We start from the raw sequence: 23,295 nt of genomic DNA on the forward strand, positions 1-23,295 counted from the left end.
CATCATATACTACTGAATCATCATATACCACTGTATAATCAGATACCACTGTATCATCATATGCCACTGTATCATCATATACCCCTGTATCATCATATGCCACTGTATTATCATATGCCACTGTATCATCATATGCCACTGTACCATTATATACCAATCCATCATCCCATACCACTGTATGCTAATGTATCATCATATACTACTGAATCATCATATACTACTGTATCATCAGATACCACTGTATCATGATATACCACTGTATCATTATATACTACTGTATCATTATATGCCACTGTATCATTATATACCAATACATCATCCCATACCACTGAATGCCAATGTATCATCATATACTACTGAATCATCATATACCACTGTATCATGATATACCACTGTATCATGATATACCACTGTATCATCATAAACCACTGTATCATTATATACCACTGTATCATCATATACTATTGTATCATTATATGCCACTGTATCATTATATACCAATACATCATCCCATACCACTGTATGCCAATGTATCATCATATACTGAATCATCATATACCACTGTATGATCAGATACCACTGTATCATTATATACCACTGTATCATCATATACCACTGTATCATTATATGCCACTGTATTATTATATACCAATTCATCATCCCATACCACTGTATGCCAATGTATCATCATATACTACTGAATCATCATATACTACTGAATCATCAGATACCACTGTATCATCATATGCCACTGTATCATCATATACCCCTGTATCATCATATACCCCTGTATCATCATATGCCACTGTATTATTATATGCCACTGTATCATCATATGCCACTGTACCATTATATACCAATCCATCATCCCATACCACTGTATGCTAATGTATCATCATATACTATTGAATCATCATATACTACTGTATCATCAGATACCACTGTATCATAATATGCCACTGTATCATACTATAACAATCCATCATCCCATACCACTGTATGCCACTGTATGATCAACATTCAATTTCGACCACACATCGTTTGAACTAGTCCAAACCACACTCACACTGGAGAAAAGGTCAGTCCATTTTTTCTGCCTATACCACCCTCCTCCTAGTAGAAAAAACAAACTGGCTAACTCTCTCTTTTTGAAGCAGTTTCCGAATCTCCTGGACTATGGAAATTCGATAGGTGGGAACCTGATTATTCTTGGCGATTTCAACTTTCTCTTTGACTGTCCCGGAAACTCAAATACATCAAAACTCATAGATTCCATTAATGTTTTCAACCTCAAACAGTCAGTTAACCAACCCACCCATAAACATGGTCACAGTTTAGACTGGATTATTCATAGACCTGATGATAACATTCTACTGTCCTCCCTGGTATCCCATGACCTTGCATCAGATCACCTCTGCATTAGATGCCATTTTGACATATCAGTCCCTAACCCTCTACCTTTATCTACTACTAAGAGAAACCTCCGTATGATAAATAGAACCAAACTAATGCACAACATCCAAGCTAACCTAACAACTTGCTTACCTCCTACCACAGAACAACTCGATAAATGTCTGCATTCATTGCTTGACAAACATGCACCAGCTACCAAGTGCAGAGTATCAATTCAAAAGTGTTCTCCATGGTATAGCAGTGTTAGGGACCAGCTTCGCACTGTTAAAAGAGACCGCCGTAAAGCTGAGAGGCTCTGGCTTTCCACAAGACTCACTATTCATAAGCAAATCTATGAAGTCACTAAGAAGAATGTCACAAATGTAGTCCATGCAGTGAAATCAGCCCACTACACTACTAAGATCATGGAAAGTTCCAGCTGCAAAGGGCTCTTCGAGATTACTAACAAGCTAATGTCAAGGAACAAATCAACACCACTTCCAACTACCTTCTCTCTAGTCATCCTTCCGGACATGTTTGCAAATTTCTTCCGTGACAAAGTACAAACCATTAGAGATAAGCTTGACACCACAATTCCAATTAACTCGTCGTCACCATACAGTTGGGATACAGAATTTGAGCGGCAACTATTAGCAGCGTTTGAACCTGTCTCTGTGGATTTTGTACGTACAATCCTGATGAAGAGTGCACCAAAGTCATGTGAACTTGATCCAATTCCAACATCACTGCTGCTTGAGTGCTTAGATCCAGTATTGCCTTCATTAACTGATGTTATTAATACCTCTCTCTCATCCAGGGAATTCCCATCATTTTTCAAAACTGCCGCTGTAAAGCCTCTGCTGAAGAAACCAACACTAGACCATAACGATTTAAAGAATTACAGCCCAGTTTCTAATCTCCCATTCATATAAAAAATCTTAGAAAAGGTTGTTCTATCCCAGCTTGTATCTCATCTAAATTCAAACAGTCTTTTTAGCAATGTACAATCTGCATATCGCCCTTGTCACAGTACTGAAACTACTCTTCTAAAAGTAGTTAATGACATTCTCTCTGCGTTGGATAGCAGAAAGATTACAGTCCTCACCCTCCTTGATTTGTCTGCAGCATTTGACACAATAGACCATGATATATTACTTCACCGTCTCCAGCATGTATTTGGCATTCATGATACAGCCTTACTGTGGTTCAAGTCCTACTTGGTCAACAAGACAAAAATTGTATCTGCAAATGGAATACATTCCAGCCCAGTTGATCTATATTGTGGTGTTCGACAGGGGTCTGTTCTTGGACCTGTTCTCTTCATTCTGTACACTCATCAGCCACTCTCAAGTGTCATAGATCATCATCCAGTGTCTCACCAATTGTACACTGATGACACCCAAATATACAAATCTAGCCACCCAACTGAAGTTGATGCTACCATCCAAGGTGTAGAGAGGTCCATTTCTGATTAGAAATCATGGATGACATGTAACAAGCAGCAGATGAATGATGATAAAACTGAGGCCATTCTGATCACAACACAAAGACTTTCTCATTCACATCCTTTACCTCAAACAATAAATATCAGAAATGCCAACATTAAATTCACACAATCAGTATGAAACCTAGGTGTTACTCTGGACAGTACTCTCACATTGCACCAGGATGTCATGAACATATGCAAGGCTGCACATCTTGAGCTGAGACGCATCAGCTCAATTTGCAAATATCATTCAGGTGATGCCACTAAAACGTGTGTTCATTAGTACTTTCAAGACTGGACTATTGTAACTCAATTCTGTTTGGTTCATCTCAATATCTACTCCAGAAACTTCAAAAAGTTCAAAACACAGCTGCTCGGATCATACTGAGAGTACCACAATCAGAGCACACCTCCCCGCTGCTCTGTACCCTACACTGGTTATCCATTCAATCCAGAATCAAACACAAAATTTGTTCTCTGTGCTACGTTTCACTGACGGACTCTAGTCCAACATACCTATCCAATCTCACCCATGTGTACACACCAGCAAGATACTTACGCTCCTCTTCTGACAACCATATACTTATTATTCCCACTATGAAAACAAAGTCATATGGACAGCGTTCTTTTGCATACCAAGGCCCAGCAACATGGAATGAATTGCCCACTGAACTTAGACACAAAGACACAGTGATCACATTCAAGAAGGCTCTCAAAACTCACTTATTTCGACTGCAAGAACAAACTTAAAGACCTAATAATGTTTCCTACCTGAAATATTCTCAGCATGTTTTTTATTTTTTAATGTTTTTTCTAATTTCATGGTGTTTGTTTCTGTAATAATATTATTATATGTTTTTTATCTTATAGGTGTTGTCTAATGTTGTAAAGCGCTTAGAGCATCTAAAGATCAGGCGCTATACAAAGTCCTCATTATTATTATTATTATGTCAAACTATGATAACCAAAGTTAGCAGGATGGGTAATCAAGGGCTATAACTCTTCTATATGATGATGTGAAATGCTGAATGTTAAGTTCATTCAGGCTCTTGTCTATATAACAAAGCATATCAAATCTTTAGAGATCCAACAGTCCTTAGTAATGTAGTGCTGCAGAAGCCAAAGTCAGAAAGACAGACAACTAAGAGCCATAACTCTTCCTAATTATAATGTGGAACACTTAAATTAAACTGCTTCTAGACCTGATGAACATAAAGTTTCATGCCAGACTTGATTGAAGTCCAACAGCTCTTGGTAAAGTACTGTTGTAGAAACCAAATTCAAGAGGAAAGGCAATCAGGGGCTGTAACTCTAGAAATGATGTAATATGCTTGAAACAAGATTCATACAAGGGTCTTACCAACAGAAAAGTGCATGACAAAGTTTGTTAAAATTCGAAACCATTTCTGAAATAATTCTACAAATACTATGTTAAGAGAACCATAGCTTAGGAGAACGGTAAATCAGAGACAATATCTCATGTAAATGAGGCTGTGCAACATTCAACATCTAACTTATTTGAGGTTTCATCACTTTAGCACTGCATATCCAGCAATAATGCAGAAACCAAGGCAAGGAGGGCACACAGCACTGGAAACAGAACTCATTCAAGGTGTCACCATAATAATGTAGCATAACAAATTTGGTTGAATTCCAGGTAAACATTGGAAATTTATGCTGCAGATACCAATGTTACGTGGATTGTCAATCAAGAACCATAAGGGCATTAAGCTAAAAATCAAGCTCATTAAGGGTTTGATCAACATAAATCTACACACTTAATCTGGTTGAATTCCAACAATCCTTGATAAAGTTAAACTGAGAAAAGCAAAGTCAGAAGGATGGATAATCAGGGGACACAACTTCCACAAGAGGCATCCAAAAATGAAAATCAGGGGACACAACTTCCACAAATGGCATCCCAAAAATGAAAATCAGGGGACACAACTTCCACAAATGGCATCCCAAAAATGAAAATCAGTGGACACAACTTCCACAAATGGCATCCCAAAATCAAAATCAAAATCATTCATAGCCTGACCAATATAAACTGCCTGCCAAATAAAGCTAAAATCCATCAATCCATGGTAAACATAAGCTGTGGAAATGCAATGATAATCAGGAGGACAGGCAATAAGGGGTTAAAACACCTCCAAGTGATGACACAACTGACTGAAAAGACAAGTTGGATGCACTTCCAGCTGGTGAAGAACATTTCAACAGATGTTGCTTGTTTTAAAGCTACATCAGTTCATTTGTTTTAAAGATCCATCAGTACTCACTATACACCATCCTGACTTCAATTCTCAGTTTCTGTGGAAAAATAGTCTTTCATTATGCATCCATGTCGGAAAGAAAAATTCCACCCTCAGGCTCAGAAATTTCTTTATTCTACACTGATGCATATGAAGGTTTCTATCAATCATCTGAGTTGGATCTTTCGTTGCTTTTCTGGATAATTAAAATAAACCACCTGCCTGCAAGATGGTGATATCTGAAATTCATTTTGGTAACAAGGACAGCATATCATACCAAAATCGAAGCAAATGTAAATAAATCTTCATTAACATTTACACACATTTTTCCTCTGACCATACCTTTCCAGTTTACTTTTAAAAACTTGGCAGTTTGATCTCTGAGAATAAAAGGACCCAGAAGGTGTAATAGAGGCATGTAGGCCGAACCTAGTCTGTTAATGGTAAGCAGTAATGTTAAGAAGCTCCATATGAGCAAGTTGCCTTCAAAGAACAGGGTCTCCACCAACCACGGGTCATGTCTCTGTAACAAAAAGAAATGAATGAAGTCATATCTATGATTCACAGCGGTTGAGGCCAATCCTAAGGATCATACCTCGAATGTTTGTTGATAGCTGCCATTCAGGTAGTCCAAGGTTGTTAATTATTATTTCTAACTGTGGTATTTTGTTTATTTCATTCATCACAAGACAAATTTGTTTCAGGTAAAGCAAGGAATGGCAAAGTGTTCTTTTTTTATACCACAAATCAGAACAAGACAATAGTTTTGAAGCATTTACCCCACCCCACCCTTTACAAACATAAATGGTCTCTCCCTAATAAAGACTTGGCTTCAGCTGATGTTCAGCAGAAATCAAGGCATTGTAAATGTAACAGGATAGACCTGAATGGATGCTTGGATCAAATGACAACACAACACAATGTGATGAAAGATGGAAGTTTATGATATGAATTAATAACATATATATATATATATATATATATATATATATATATATATATATATATATATATATATATATATATATATATATATATATATATATACTATAAATACAGTGATTCTTTCATGCTCTAAACGTACAGTCATTCAATTACTTTATCCATACATTCACAAATAGGAAAACAAAAAATGATTCATATATTCAAATGTATGATGGTAAGATTTGTATAATCTCATGTAATGGTTTTAAGATTCAAATAATCTTATGTAATCTCATGTAATGAATGTGAGCTTCAAATAATCTTATGGAATGAAAATAAGATTCAAATAATCATATGTAATCTCATGTAATGAAAGTGAGATTCAAATAATCTCAAGGAATAAAAATAAGATTCAAATAATCTCCTGTGATGAAAGTGAGATTCATATAAACTCATATAATCAAAATGACTCAATTGTACTCAACTGAAACAACAATCAATTGAAACAAACACGACTAAGTCATTTGTACAGCCATATGATTCATAAATATTTGTAAAACTTGCAAATATGTCCACTGACAAACCACACAGTTCTCCCGAACTCTTGGGTTGGCCCACACTTGTATCGGCTGCACACACCCTTCATGGATCCACCATGTGCACAAGTTTGCAAATTAACAGTTTTGTCTTCATATGGCCTTGATGGTTACATCATCTTCCATATCCATATAGACACACTGACAGACAAACAGACAGGCTGATATACCTGCACACACATATGAACCAACAGCACACAGTTCTCCTAAATTGGGTTGGCACACTTGTATGGGCCACGCCCACCCTTCAAGGATCCACCATGCACACAGACATATGTATAGACATACACACAGACAGGTACTGACAGGTACAGAGAGCACTATGGCTGGAGAACATAAGTGGAGAATGTTCACTCCTTGACATGATCCAAAGACCAGTGTGTCAGTTAGAAAACAAACTTGCCTTAAATCTACAGGAGAGTGAGTACTGGTAAGGGTAGAATACCTGTGCATACTGTGCTTTTAGTGTATCTCGCCACAAGCACAAGATACATACTAGTTCAGTTGTGTACCTAGAAAAACAATTATCCACCCTAGGTAACGTTGTATGCAGGTACAACAAAAATGATCAAATCGTTCTAAGGCAAAACCAAATTATTTCTTGCCTTATTCTGTGACAGTAAACAATGTTACAGAATGCTAGCATCTGAAGAAGATTTCAACTTAAGCTTGGGAAAGGTGAGTTTCTATCATAGGAATGACTTGTTGCTTTGCACGCAATACATGTACTTCAAACTATGCCCCAGTCAATTCAACGTAAGTTTTACTGATTGAAATTTGAATAGTCGATGAATGATGACCATCCAAGGAATGACCAAAAAGTTATGTGTGATTTACAATCAGATACCATTTCAATAATCAAGTGATCTTAATTAAACAATTTTTAAAAAAAATGTCTTGTCTATTCTGTAAATTAAGAGAAGGTTGATCAACTTATTTTGTAATATGTTTACACTTTTACTTTATTCAAAGAAATCTGAACCAACTTGTGCACCCTAAGGTTTAGACAATTAAATTCCAGTTGACAGCCAATTTTGTTTTTAAAAAAACAAAACAACAAAAATGAGCACATTCTGAATTTAAAAATCTTATAATGACCCAGTCACGAGGCTGAATATACATACTTGTTCAATTTTAACTACACCTGAACTGCAAGGTTGTTGTTGTTGTTGTTGTTGTTGTTGTAGGGTTTAACGCCATTTTTCAGCACAAGATAGGCTATACATGGCGGCCAGTATAATTGGTGGAGGAAGAACCATGGAAAACCCTGGGAAGAACCACCTACCCACGAGAAGCTACTAGCAGGCTTTCTCATGAACCAATGTGAACTGCAAGGGACTGGCCATTTAATTTATGGAACCAGGTTGTTCTTTCTGCCTGGGATATTTTTTTGTTATTACATTCATCAGAAGATAAATTATTTCAAATAAGAAAAGGAATTTTAAAATACAAATCTCAAGTTTCAATCACACCTCTATAATCCTATGATTGGATGTCAGAAGAAATAGTACAAGATATGACTGAGAACTCATCAGGGTCGGACCCTCCCCTTTCCACTGAAAAACAACAAAACGTACACATACAGAAATGTACAGCCACTTGTCGCTTGAAATTTAACTATTGTTTTATTTTTGTACATGTTTATTTGGTATTATGCACACTCTGAGTAACAGACACATAAACTTTCACTTTGGTGCCCTTTTGAGGAAAGTTGGGGCACTTTTGAAATTTTGGATGCCCCCAACACTTGACCTGATCTGGCCATGTTTGTGCATGGGGTAACTATCAGAACTTGTGCAATATTGTTTCATATCAGTCAAATATGAATGTCATTTTGTTGTAAATTGTCTGACGTCTATCATTCGATATCGTTCTTTTCACTGCAGTGTGCAATAATACTCAATTTCATATAATACTTAACAAAGCATATTGTGCAAACTGCAACAGAAATAAGGAAATGAATGCATTTGTACCTTTCAATAACAGTATTGAGAGATTTTTAAAAACGTAAGATTCATTGTGCCAAATCTACTCGAAATATGTCCATTAGCACTTTCTGAAGTTTTTGTTTCATGGTAAGTAGAGGATTCAGTAATAAGCAGAAGAAAGCACTAAACCATTTGAGATATATGTTTCGAGTAAACTTGGTGTTACTGCTACTGCTAGGTCTTTTATTTGCACAAAGTCATGTTAGAGAAATGTAAATTTGACGTAAATTTGACACCTGTCATTTTATTGATCGATCAATCGAGAGAGAGAGAGTAGATGAGAAACCAATCCCAAGACTTCCACTGAATCCATTTTAGGTGCAAAGCAGTATTACAAATAAAGAAATCAGCTAATATCTATTGAAAGAAATTGGTTTGCTTGTTTTATTTTTATTCTATTTTATTTTATTTTTGTCTCAATAGCCAAACACTCCAATAGTCACAAACAGGAAACTGCACTGAAATAATTAAACATCTTAGATTCATATTATGATTAGGTTATTGATGCATCATTTCCAAATAAGTGAATACTTTTTTTCTATCATGCTTAAATTTGGTTTCTATCTTTTTCCTTACAAGACCGATCAAATAATAGGACACATGTGGATACAACCATGCAGAATGCCTTGAATTTGTTGAACATTTAAGATTTGACAATTTTAAACATTATTATTTATTTCAACAATATGCTGTGATCAGATTATTTAGAGACAATTACCAAACTTCCTCTGTTATTGATGGAACCATAATTTGAGCTGTAAACTAAAACACGACAAGTCAGATGGCTTCATGTTAGAAATGCACTTTTCCCATACTGAAATTGACATTGTCTTCTAAAGCTAGTTTTATAACAGTGTTTACAATGCTCACTATCTTTATTACTGTAAAACATCTGCTCAAGAGACCATTTAAGTTTCCAAAGGGTTATATTATTTGAAACTATTTTATCTTGTGTTGAATGAAAGAATAAAAAAATGCCCCAGTTGGAAAGAACCATAAATTAAATGACCCATCCCATACAGTATAAATGTAGACAGAACTGAACTAATGTTTGTAGCTTTATACATGTATATTCAGCCTCAAGTCTGGGGTCATTACTTTTAAAGGACTAAACACATTCTTCGCATTTAAGCATAAGAATTAAGTGGGGTTTTTTGGGGGGAGGGGTAAAAAGAAGTGGGAATTTAAATGTACATACCTAAGAGGATTACTTTTCATATTTAAACAGTAGGATAACTTTGCACTGTTCAAGAGAATATCAACAGGGTCTTGTAAAGTCTGTGCATAAGTTTGTTAAGATTTCTTTGAATAAAGTAAAGGTATAAACTTGTTGCAAGAGGTGTTAATCAGCCTTTTGTAAATGAAAAAAGTACTGTAATATTAGTACAGTTTTCAAGGCATTGCAACTATGTTAATATTGTTTAAAATTATGTTTGGCATCATATCTATTGTATAGTCTTCATTAGAACTAGGAAATGTGTATAATCATCTGATAACTAACAATGTAGATAAACTGGCATCTCTCTCTCTCTCTCTCTCTCTCTCTCTCTCTCTCAGCATACTAACAAGCATGCTTGCAGGGGTCATACACAGTAAACCATGAATATTTGATAGAAACCACATAAACTTTGTGGTGGTCATCCTCAACAACTCCACAAGAAAGCATGGTGTGTAGAGCAATTCTCTGTGAGCCACTGTGGCAACTCCATCTGGATTGTAGGAGAGATGGGTTTATTCTTAATCCTTGCTACTCTTTCTCCACCACCACCGCACTGCATGGGATTCAAAAAATATACATGAGCTGTACTGTAACCAGAAGAAGAAACTAGTCATAACTGATGCCTGATTTTGGAAGACATCTGCCTGGCAGTTTTCTGTCCTATATAGTGTTATTATTGTACTTATTTTGAAAAAGTATATATGTGGGTTCAGGGCTGAGATCTTAATAGTTTCCAAGGTGAGATTTTGAGGCTGGGCCCAAGGAGCTGTAGTGGACAGACCCAAGACCCATAATCCAATTCACTTGCAACAATATACTTTACAAGTGGGGTTATGAACAGTTTCTAAATTATGATCAGGTTCATGTACCCTGAACATCAGGAGTAACCACAAGGTAAGCAGGTTTTGAAAATAAAGCTGCAAAAAGCAAATACTGTTATGGCAATGGACGGATGGATGACTCACAACAGAAGTGGATGTAGGTACATACCATAAATTCACTTTACCTTATAGTCCAGTTGACCTAAAATAATTTCTGAGAGCTTCCTCTTTTAATGCATGCAAAGTAAAAGCCAGCATTCGATTACCAATCCATTCTTTATCTATTTATCTATCTATCCGTCTGTCTGTGTCTGTCTGTCTGTCTGTCTCTATCTCTCTCTCTCTCTCTATCTATCTACCTATCTATCTATCTATCTCCATCTGTACTCACATGAAACAGTTTTATTCTTGTTCTCAAAAATTCCTGGAAATACAGGGCAACTATAAATCCTGGGAATACGTATACTGGTAGCATATTGACTCTGTATGTAAACCAGGTCATTGGACGTTGAATAAGCATCATGAACATGGCCATGGACAGGCATGCAACAAAAATGGCAATCCAGGTCATGAGAAAAACAAGTATGACAGTTCCCATATCTCTGATGTAGCCATTTCTGTGGGATCCTACAGGAAAGTAATATTAGTAAAATTAATGTATACCAATGAAAAGATATTTACCTCACAATACTTAATGGATGTTATTAAGATACAGTGAACCTATCTAGCTCTGTAGAATGCTTTTGGTTGAAATTTCTTACAATACTGTGGATTGCATATGTTATGAAAATAACTGTTTCAAGGTTTCTCTAGTTTTTGTATCTTTATCCATATTTGATGGTATGTCAGAATCAGTTGTCCAAGAAAGGCTTATATGCCATGGTGCTTTGTGTCAAAGATGGCCAAATTCTGTCCAACAGTTTTTTTTATAAAGTTGTGCAATTGTTTTTCTACCTTACTAACTGCAGCCATATTTGATTGTGGAACAGTATCAACTCAAACATGTTCAATCCAGAATATTTTCTGTCAAATTTGATTAAAGTTTGTTAAATATACTTTTTTGGAGGACTTGTCAAAGGGTTTTCTATGTTTAGTAAACATATCTGATGGCAGGCTGCTTTCTTTAAAGTTTGGTCAAATACTGTTTTTTAAGAAATTCTCAGAAGTCACATTAATATTTTTCAGTTATTATCAACAGTGGCCATATTAGATGGTAGATCAGCATCATCTGTACGAAATTAAAAGTCCTCTAATATTCAGAGGCTTTCTGTCAAATTTTATCAGTTTTTTTTCCCCACTTTTAGCAATGGCAACCATGTTTAAAAGTAGATCTACATCAGTTGCATAAACTTGAAAACCTTTGAAGCCAGGATGCTTTGTCAAGTTTGGTCAAATATTTTAAAATAGTTTCACAAGAAGTTGTTTAAATGTTCTATATTTTGGAACATTTGCCATACATGATGACAGATCAGCATCACTTTTGAACAAATTTGAAAGGTCATCATGCAAGGATACTTGTGAAATATGAACAAATTCTGTTCAGCAGTTACTAAAAAGTCATTTAAAGTTTGTTTTTTTAAAAATTATGTGGTAGACATATTTGGCAGCAGATGTGCATCATGCACAAATTTCAAAAGGTCTTCATATCAGGATGCTTTTTATTATGTTTGGTCAAATTATATTTAGTGATTTTGGCAAAAAGGTTTTAGGTATTTTTGCTGTTTTTTTAGTAAAAGTGGCTTTCTATTGGTAGCCAGATATGAAGTCATTTACATTTTGTCAGTTTTTAGTCACAGTGGCCATATCCGACGCTAGATCAGTAACATTTTGTAAATGTTTGAAAGCCCTCCATGCAAAGATGAAATGTGCCAAATTTGGTCTAAAGTGGTCCAGTGGATTCTGCGACATTTAAAATAGAAACTCTTGACATACACAAAATGGACAAAGTATAACTGACATTGGGCCATGCCATAAGCTCACTTGGCCTTACTAGCCTGTGAGCTAAAAACCAATACAGCCTCTGAAATCAACTATTTTACAAAGACACTCTAAGTGTCAAAAGGGAAATAACTTCTAATAATTACCTCCCCTTCCAACTGGTAACAAATTGTGCCTCTCACATAAGTTGGTATTGCCCAAATATTATATGGTAAAGGCTGGATTTATATAGACTGCCTGAGGTAAATCTGATATATGTGAATGTAGATACTATCGTAATTATTTTATCCATAATTTTAATATTATGACATCATTACCATTCAACCAATCAGAAACAACTGTTTGACTCATTCAAAGAGATGACTTTCAGTTTTTATCCCTCAATATTCCTGACTTTGAGGATGAATAAATTTTCTAGACTGCTATACTGGCTTTTTAATGAAACACTGCAAGGAGTATCTTACCATTTATTACCATTATTTACCAAAGTTAACATTGAGACATTCAATGATAACACAACTCAATATTTTTTGAGTAAGAGGAAGGATGAAATCCAAGTAAATCAAATTTTTTCATTTACAAGAAGTAAGGGTCTATCCTGTCATAGGCCATATATTAAAATTAATGATCTAAATAATAAGTATGTCTTACATTATTATTTATTCTATTATAGATAGGAATTGAGACATCTCACATATCCATTTCCTTCACTACTCAACAGCGAAGATAAAGTTTTCAGTAATTTTCTGAATTCCTCATTTTAATTTGTTTATAATCAATATGTTCCCTGATGGCATGGATGATGGACTCAAGCTGTTATGTTTGGTATTAGAGATTTATCTCCCATGAGCTATCACATTTTCTAGCATACAAGTTGATACTTTTTGATCTGGAAATTTGGGCTCCATCTTCTACTCCACATTGACTTACACATGGATTACTTAATTTTAATTGCTTGGAGTATCTGCAATACCATGAATTTTAGATTTAATCAGCAAAATCCAAAGCAGGTCATACAACTGTATAAATTCTTGTTGAATTGCCATTTCACTAAATTTTCATCAACTAATATGATGCTTTTATGTTATAATTTTATCATCATTTTGTATGCACTTGTATGTGCTTGTATGTCCCGATTTCTCCAAGATGAAATAAAAGAAAACAGTTAAAGAGTTCACAAATCACAGGCAGCATAGTACTTATGGTCTACACTCTACTTGCGTCTGCAAAGCCTATAATTTGTTTCCGAAAAAGAAACAATAGGAAACCAACATATGAATAGAAGTGGCTTTATAATCTTTTTTCCCCACAATACTTCAGTCTTCACATAGGTCCATTAATATTTCTTTACCAGTATTTTATTTGACACACACAAGCAATTACTGATACATCTATTTCATGAATATAATTGATCCTGAAAAGGGATATAATCCATATTAAGGACTCAAATGTTTGATGAATATTTATAAATTATCATAGATCAAGCTTATGTCTATCATATATTCTTAATACTGTCATATGTTCACTAAAGAATGCACATACTATAGACTAAATTTCTGAACAGAGATGGATTACTTGTAGGCCATGAATGATCCATTTTTAGCTTTGCATTTCAGCTTAGAGCAAAATGAAATGTCAACACATTACTCGTCTTCATTCTTAACAAGCTGTTGTTTTGGCATCTCCCTTTGATTATAATTGATGGATCAATCCTTGGTTTCCAAGAACAATCCAAGCCAGTGAACTGTTTAAACCCTGACATTGGCTTTCCGTAATAGGCAATACCGGTACTATTTGTTCCCTATCATTACTCCACATCATTTACCAAATTTGTTTTATTACTACAAGTAGATTAAGAACCACAAGAAATAATGTCCTCTCTCTTCTTTGGGTGTAAATAATGAACATTAGTCATGGGCATTGTTTTTATTGCTCTAAAAGTATTTTATTTATTCTTTTATGTGACCTTTCTGTTTTTCTGTCTCTATTATTAATTTTCTCTCCATTTCTCAACAGATACCTCATTTATTTTTTTGGCAGCCTCACTAATTTAAACTTGTCTTTCAAATCTTGGCATCAAACATTTGTCAACTGTAATGAACTGTAATGAACTGGCCAATTTTCTAGGCATATTTAATTAGCATGTAAATAGCACTGCATAGCCATGTGGTTCTTGAGATAATGTATATCATAATTAAAACAAGAATGAAATGTTTATTCAGGTGTCGATTGATAATGGAATATTGTAATGGGGAAGATCACAATTGTCAGGTAACTGAACCATACAGAATGCAATTGCCCTGAACCTTCCTCCCTCCCTCTCTCCATCTCTACAAAACAATACCAGTGAAAAAGCATGGTAGCACCAATTTCATAATTAATCTGGAATAGTATAGTGGTACCATTACTATTCATGAAACCAGAAGTTACAAGCAACAAAGATGAAGCATGGCACTGACCTGACTTCATCTTATACTCCATATCGACTTACATATGGCTGGAAAATTTACAAAATTAGCAACTTTTACTTATACTCGTGTTCAATTTGTCAGCTAAAAATAGAGTAAAACCTACAATAACTAATGGGAGAGAAATCTGCATTGGCAAATACAACAGGACAGGTCTGACTTATATTTTAACAGGGAACATGTTGATTATAAACAAACCCCCCAAAAACATTCAGCTAATTACTAAAAACTTTACTATTTGGAAGCAACAAAAATGGATAAGTAAAGTGTTTCAGGTCTCACGATTACAACAATTATTAATTTATGACTTCCTTTGTACTAAGACTAAAGTAATAATACCTACTCTCCCTAATGTTGGATCACACTATCTTGTGTTTACAAAAATATTTACATGGACACATTGCTCATTTATCTTGGCTGACCATTAGACAAATTAAGACAAACTTTAAAAAGGAGTTTTATTTACAATGATTTATGATTTCTAATCTGCTAGCTAATCATATTACAACAAAAATCTAAGCTGTCAATGCAAGACATGCCACCTTATGAAGCTAAAGCCAAACTTGTATTTAAAAACCACTCAGAGAATAAGTGATCTTAGTATAATGTTAAATACATACTGATTTAAGAACTGAACTTTTGATTATTTTCTGGGAGTCATGAAGCTTGAAAAATGATGACCTTCAAAAGCGAAAAGGCTGTTGTAAAAATGATTACTCCATATGCATCAAAGACCTTCAACAGCAAAGAGAAGACTGTTGAAAAATGATTATTCCATATGCAAGAATGACCTTCACCAGCAAAGAGAACACTGTTGAAAATAATTGCTAATATATATGGATGAATAAACTTCACCAACAAAGAGAAAATTTTTGAAAAATAATTACTCCATATGCATGACCTTCACCATCAAGAGAAGAACGTTGAAGAATGATTACTCCATGTCCATAAATGACATTCACCAACAAGAGAAGGCTGTTGACAAGTGATTACTCCATATGCATAAATGACAATCACCAGCAAGAGAAGGCTGTTGACAACTGATTACTCTATATGCATAAATGACATTCACCAGAAAGACAAGGCTGTTGACAACTGATTACTCCATATGCATAAATGACAATCACCAGCAAGAGAAGGCTGTTGACAACTGATTACTCCATATGCATAAATGACAATCACCAGCAAGAGAAGGCTGTTGACAACTGATTACTCTATATGCATAAATGACATTCACCAGAAAGACAAGGCTGTTGACAACTGATTACTCCATATGCATAAATGACATTCACCAGCAAGAGAAGGCTGTTGACAACTGATTACTCCATATGCATAAATGATACTCACCAGCCAGAGAAGGCTGTTGACAACTGATTACTCCATATGCATAAATGATACTCACCAGCAAGAGAAGGATGTGACAACTGATTACTCCATATGCATAAATGATACTCACCAGCAAGAGAAGGCTGTTGGCAACTGATTACTCCATATGCATAAATGACATTCACCAGCAAGAGAAGGATGTGACAACTGATTACTCCATATGCATAAATGATACTCACCAGCTAGAGAAGGCTGTTGACAACTGATTACTCCATATGCATAAATGACAATCACCAGCAAGAGAAGACTGTTGACAACTGATTATTCCATATGCATAAATGACATTCACCAACAAGCAAAGGCTGTTGACAACTGATTACTCCATATGCATAAATGATACTCACCAGCAAGAGAAGGCTGTTGACAACTGATTACTCCATATGCATAAATGACATTCACCAACAAGAGAAAGCTGTTAACAACTGATCACTCCATATGCATGAATGACCTTCATTACAGCATATAATTTGAAAATGACCATTAGTTTGTTGAATAAAGATGATTATGTTATTCATCAAACCTTCCTTGACACAAATGTATACAGATTTACAATATCTACCTAAAGGGAGAAAACTTCTGACATGTAAAGGCGGCTGGCAGAATTTACAGAATACTGCAGCCAGCAAATGAGAACTCCCAAATATTGATAGTTGTGGATAAAAAGTCAACTTATATCACAAAGAAAATGCCCTGAACACAAAATTTTGCTTGTCTTCACTGGCAAGTATGGCCTCGGACTCTCTTGTGCCTGCTTTCAATAGATATAGTCTTTCAATAGATATAGTCTTTCAAACTTTAGTCATTTTTCATTATACTGATGATGTAGACAACTGCACAAAATGCAACCTCTGACATTATTCATCATCCCTATCAAATAAGAACTCTTCCTACCCAATGAGGTACACATATATTGCTTACCCAACCAGTAATATCCCTTACACAGCAAACAATTGGTCACCAAACACTAATGACTTGTGCCTAGATCAATAATATCAGTTAATACTTGGATATGAGGCATATATGTTTACTTCTGAAGTTAGTGATATTCGCATATGCTAATATTAGACAATCCCTTTGCCAAAGTGAAATGCATCATGATACAACTACTTTCAAAATTCTCCTTAACCAGATTACAGTTCAAAAGAGGAGAGACAGCTAAACAAAAATGCAGAATAAGATCAAGGTAAATGGATATAAGTCATGTTAATCAATTCCAGACCTGCCAACCCCGATGAGTCCATCTCAGTAAGGCAGTTGATTTTTTTCCGTAAGATTGACCAGTTTTCAGTAAGACGTAACTTATTATCAATAACTGCTACTGTAAAGCTGGAAAACATAATTAAAAGTTAGATGCATCAACGATAAACATTATGTTCAACTGAAAAGTTTGTTAAGTACACATAGATTTTATTTACCACCAGTAGAGTTGCACAAACTCTAGTTCCAAACCCTATGTAGCTCAATGGCTTGTTGCTATCTCCTAACTTTACATCATTCTTGGAAATTCGTTTCCATTTCACATAATGATGGCAATCATATCTCCCGCCGTGAGACATACTCAAATTGGCATGTGATTTCCAACAAACATAATTGTGTCCTTTCAAAGTTTTATTCACAAGAATCTGAATACTCCTTTCTATTCTTCTGTGTTGATTATTAACACTTTTCTAGAAGCTTATTTTCCCTTTCGTCTTAAACATGCATCACTTTCTGTACGCCATTTTTAAAAATTCTATAATCAAGAGTTTGATCATGCAGACACTTCACATGAACAAATAGTTGCAGTTTAAAGCATCTGGGGTGCTGCTGTAAAGTTAGTCTGGTTCCCTGACTAATTTCACTAATTCTAAGATGAAACCCGATCAAAATAAAACATGGATGAACCAATTATCTGGATTTTTCGGCAACGATCATTATTTTGTAGTTTTTGCTAGTCTGCCAAAAGTCCATATTTTACGGGTAATTTTCATAAGATTTAAGCAAAATCATAAGAGTTGGCATGTCTGCAGTTCATTAAAAAAAGAAAATCAACAGAAAAGTACATTTTGTATCTTAGGCTCTGTTTTTATTCTACAAAAATATATTTTGGCTACAATTATACCTGTAGGTCTGTGTTCATTTATTTTCCATCATTGGTTTTTTTCTTATATGCACTTAATTCAAAGTCCTAAATTTACTTGTTAAATGAAATACACAATCTATGCACAGTTTAAAATTACCTGCAACTGCTTTTCTTCCTAACTTAAAAAACACTGCAGCCACTAGAATGCTGTTTACAATGGTCGCTATCCTTATAGGATAATGGATAAGGAAAATGCCCACCACATCAAAGAAAACCATCGTCCCATGTTTATCCAGGCCAGGGTTAGCCAGCTTTGGGTCAGAAGCAAGGGCTTTAAGGAGAGACATCAAATTCTCACCTGCAAGTATGAAAATGCAATATAACTAATATGATAAATAAATTTTATTTATATATATATATATATATATATATATATATATATATATATATATATATATATATATATATATATATATAAATTAACATTTTTCCACCATGAGATTTAGTATTTTACATTGAACTTAAAACAGTCTGCTTGCTTAATCTCAACATGGGTGCCCAACATGACAAAAATAACATTGTATGCTCCCAACCAAACAAAGCAGGAAATTCCATTCAGTTCTGGCTAAAATAACTGATGACAGTTTATGCTCCCAACCAAAGCAAGCATGTATTTTTGTTACATATTGTTGTCATATGTTTAAAATACAAAGAAATCTGTGTAATAAAGACTACCAAAGAACCACAAAATTGTGTCCTTTATATTTTATTTTATGTAACGTAAGAAAATTAGCTCATAAATTTTGTCCTTCATTAGGATGTGTTCCTTATATAAGGGTGTCCACTATGACAGATTGCACTGTACTTGATTGTCAGATATAACATTTTGCCCATGACATAACTTCTGCATTAGTAATAGCTCAAAAAATTCAGAAAAATTTGTGGCACACATTACCCTCACTACTTGCAAAAATTCCTCCTTCCTTGTTTACAGACTTTCAACATATTTATATGTTATGCAAAATTCAAAGCTATTTTTTTAAGTATCATCCTGTTTGAGTATCAACAAAAGTCTAAAAGCTTTCAAATTAAATAGCTTTCTCTGACTTTAAATGGAGCAACATTATTTTAAAAACTGTGGGACCTTGATTTTCAAACTCTGGACTGTATGTAGTAACAATCAGATAGAAGTGCAAGGATTAAACAAGAAATAATGTTCACAGAATTGGAATGAATATTTTTTTTACCATATCTATCAATTATATATGCAAGAATTAAACAAAAGAAAAGCTGCAGAAGACAGAAAAAGCTCATTACAAATATTTATTCAAAAAATGAGTTTTGTATTTGTCAGCACTCAAGATAATCAATAATGAGTGATGATGACATAAAATTAAGAGGCTGATGTAGGTCACAGCAACTTTTTCTTAAATATGGTGATGCATTACTTCTCATATCCAATTAAATGACTGCATAAGCAACAGAGTTCAAAAAAGACACCAAAACATCAATGGTGTACATAATCACTTAAGTATAAAAAGTATGGCATAGTGACCTACATTTGATATCATAGTTTGATACTTCTCAAGATATATGAACATACCATGTACCATGAGCATACAAACAACAGTGTCTGAGAAACTCGCATAAACATGAAAAGCATGAATGATCACTCATAAGGGAAAACAAAGTCATAGTGTTCTTCATGATGCATGCAGACCACTCTGGTGGCCTAGGTTATAGTGATCATCTCAGAAAGTCATAGTGGCCTTCATGATGCATGCAGACCACTCCAGTGTCCTAGTGGTTAGAGCGATTCTCTCAGAAAGTCATAGTGCCCTTCATGATGCATGCAGACCACTCCAGTGTCCTAGTGGTTAGAGCGATTCTCTCAGAAAGTCATAGTGCCCTTCATGATGCATGCAGACCACTCTGGTGGCCTAGTGGTTATAGTGATCATCTCAGAAAGTCATAGTGCCCTTCATGATGCATCAGACCACTCTGGTGGCCTAGTGGTTAGAGCGATTCTCTCAGAAAGTCATAGTGCCCTTCATGATGCATGCAGACCACTCTGGTGGCCTAGTGGTTATAGTGATCATCTCAGAAAGTCATAGTGCTCTTCATGATGCATCAGACCACTCTGGTGGCCTAGTGGTTAGAGCGATTCTCTCAGAAAGTCATAGTGCCCTTCATGATGCATGCAGACCACTCCAGTGGCCTAGTGGTTATGGCGATCATTTCAGAAAGTCATAGTGCCCTTCATGATGCATCAGACCACTCTGGTGGCCTAGTGGTTAGAGTGATTCTCTCAGAAAGTCATAGTGCCCTTCATGATGCATGCAGACCACTCCAGTGGCCAAGTGGTTAAAGAAATCATCGCAGAAAGTCATAGTGCCCTTTATGATGCATACAGACCACTCCAGTGGCCTAGTAGTTAGAGTGATCATCTCAGAAAGTCATAGTGCCCTTCACGATGCATGCAGACCACTCTGGTGGCCTAGTGGTTAGAGCAATCGTCTCAGAAAGTCGTAGTGCCCTTCATGATGCATGCAGACCACACCGGTGGTTTAGTGGTTCTAGCGATTCTCTCAGAAAGTCATAGTGCCCTTCATGATGCATGCAGACCACTCCAGTGTCCTAGTGGTTAGAGCGATTGTCTCAGAAAGTCATAGTGCCCTTCATGATGCATGCAGACCACTCTGGTGGTGTAGTGGTTAGAGCAATTGTCTCAGAAAGTCATAGTGCCCTTCATGATGCATGCAGACCACTCTGGTGGCCTAGTGGTTAGAGTGATTGTCTCAGAAAGTCATAGTGCCCTTCATGATGCATGCAGACCACTCTGGTGGCCTAGTGCTTAGAGCAATTCTCTCAGAAAGTCATAGTGCCCTTCATGATGCATGCAGACCACTCTGGTGGCCTAGTGATTAGAGCGATTCATTCAGAAAGTCATAGTGCTCTTCATGATGCATGCATATATCTATTTTCATGACTATTCGAGCAATTCTGTTCCAGAAATTAACCTAAATATAAAGTATGTACATGATCTCTAGAATATAAGAAGAAAGTCAAAATGGCCAATTTTGGTATTATAATGTCATACTCTTCTGGACGCATGTACAGATCTATTTTTATCATAGTACAAGCAAAAGTATTTTAAACAAAATTGATCTAAAGAAAAAAGTGTACATGTGTACATGATCACTGGAACATAAAAAGCATGTTACAGTTACCTATTTTTGTTATAGTGGTGTTGTACACTGCAGGTTATTTGCCAATCTAAAGCTTCATGACTGTACAAGCAAAAATGTCCAAGAAACTAACTTACACAAAATGTGTACATTTATTAATACAAATACCATTGGACAATCATGATACAACGGTGACAGCATAAGCTCTCTTGAAAAGGGAGCTAATGATGCCTCTCAATATCCTATTTAATACTTGTTGTATTGTTGTTGTTTAAAAAAGCATATACGCACCTGCTCTTTGAATACAGCCAGGATTGATGTAGACTGGCTTATCATTCTCTGTGTGATAGACATAACCATTGGAAATGTAGGCAATATCCAAACCTTAAATTTAAAAAAAAATTGAAAAGCTAAAAAAAAAAACTGTAATAAGATAAGAAAAATATCTCCACAACAATAATAACTAATTTACTAATTATTTAACTAATGTCTGGAAGCAAACTTTTCACAAGAGTTACCTCTCTTAGTACATTAAAGATAAATTTGTTCTTTGAAAGAACAAATAAAACGGTACACACATTTATAGAAAGGACCAATCATTTGTTAAAATACATCTGAATGTTATTATATGTTTTACTGTAAAATGTTTTTTATGGTATATAGTTACACACAAGGTAGGAAATGTTTTGTATGGTAGTAAGGGAAAAAACTCTTGGTACAAAGTTCATGCTCACTACCTCATAACTTGAAAATCACTGTACTATCTTTACATTCTATGAGACTGCATAAATAAGGCATAAACCCGGATACTGTGAAATTCATTTTTTTCAAGGGTATTGAGTTTTGAGGTTTTGTTAAAAATGGCATTTTGCTTAGATCATACATTTGTGGATTGGTAGAGTCATATTGTTTCTACAGAAAGTAACTTGTTTGAAGCAACCAAGAAATACATGAAAATTGTTATCCTATGAAATGTAGCGCAGTCACAAAACTATTTTTTGGTCTCATTTGCTATGAGAATAATCCACAACAACTGCTGGAATGATTCTAGCTGTACACAAAAATTACGTTTATTGCAAAGAAAAGAAAATAATGCAGTTTAAATGACTAAATAAAAACATGCAAAGTAAATTTTGTAACATGTAGCCATGTTGGTTATTATGACTTAACTGAAGATCGATTCTTTTCACCATAACTGTATACTGAACAGTGACAAAGAAATATGCTTAATACCAAAATGAATACAGTATTTAAAAAAAGCCGAAAAGCAAAAGCACAGGAGAAAGAATGCTTCTGCATGACTAAGAGTCAGATATAAGAAGGATAAATAGAAGTAAAAGTAAAAGAATGCTCCTGCAAGACTAAGATTTATTGATAAGAAGACTTAACATCATGTAATCAAATTCAGTTATCTAAAATAAAGTACACAACTGCAAGGCAATCATGATTTTCACACAGAGAGAAATTTCCCTCTAGCAATATTCAAATGGATGATTTTCAATTTTTAATGCAGGCAGTTTTTAATCTAGAACATTATCTATAAACAGACCACTAGCATGCTTCAACAAACAT

At 35.1% G+C, this 23,295-nt stretch overlaps 1 protein-coding gene across 6 annotated transcripts in view; it reads right to left on the reverse strand.

Moving 5' to 3' along the window:
* Positions 1–23,295, reverse strand: part of LOC149808579 (endoplasmic reticulum metallopeptidase 1-like) — a 78,365-nt gene that overhangs the window by 37,639 nt on the left and 17,431 nt on the right. For all 6 annotated transcript variants that reach the window (XM_089979511.1, XM_089979504.1, XM_089979538.1 and 3 more), the window contains exons 5-8: positions 22,015–22,107; positions 18,693–18,893; positions 11,073–11,308; positions 5,476–5,656 (exon numbers count right to left, since the gene is read on the reverse strand). In XM_089979511.1, coding sequence (XP_089835637.1) covers positions 5,476–5,656; positions 11,073–11,308; positions 18,693–18,893; positions 22,015–22,107 — 711 coding nt within the window. The remainder of the gene's footprint in view (positions 1–5,475; positions 5,657–11,072; positions 11,309–18,692; positions 18,894–22,014; positions 22,108–23,295) is intronic.

This window comes from Sinohyriopsis cumingii, chromosome 1 (assembly GCF_028554795.1).
Source record: "Sinohyriopsis cumingii isolate HCF-2022 chromosome 1, ASM2855479v2, whole genome shotgun sequence".
In the NCBI taxonomy this organism is placed as follows: domain Eukaryota; kingdom Metazoa; phylum Mollusca; class Bivalvia; order Unionida; family Unionidae; genus Sinohyriopsis; species Sinohyriopsis cumingii.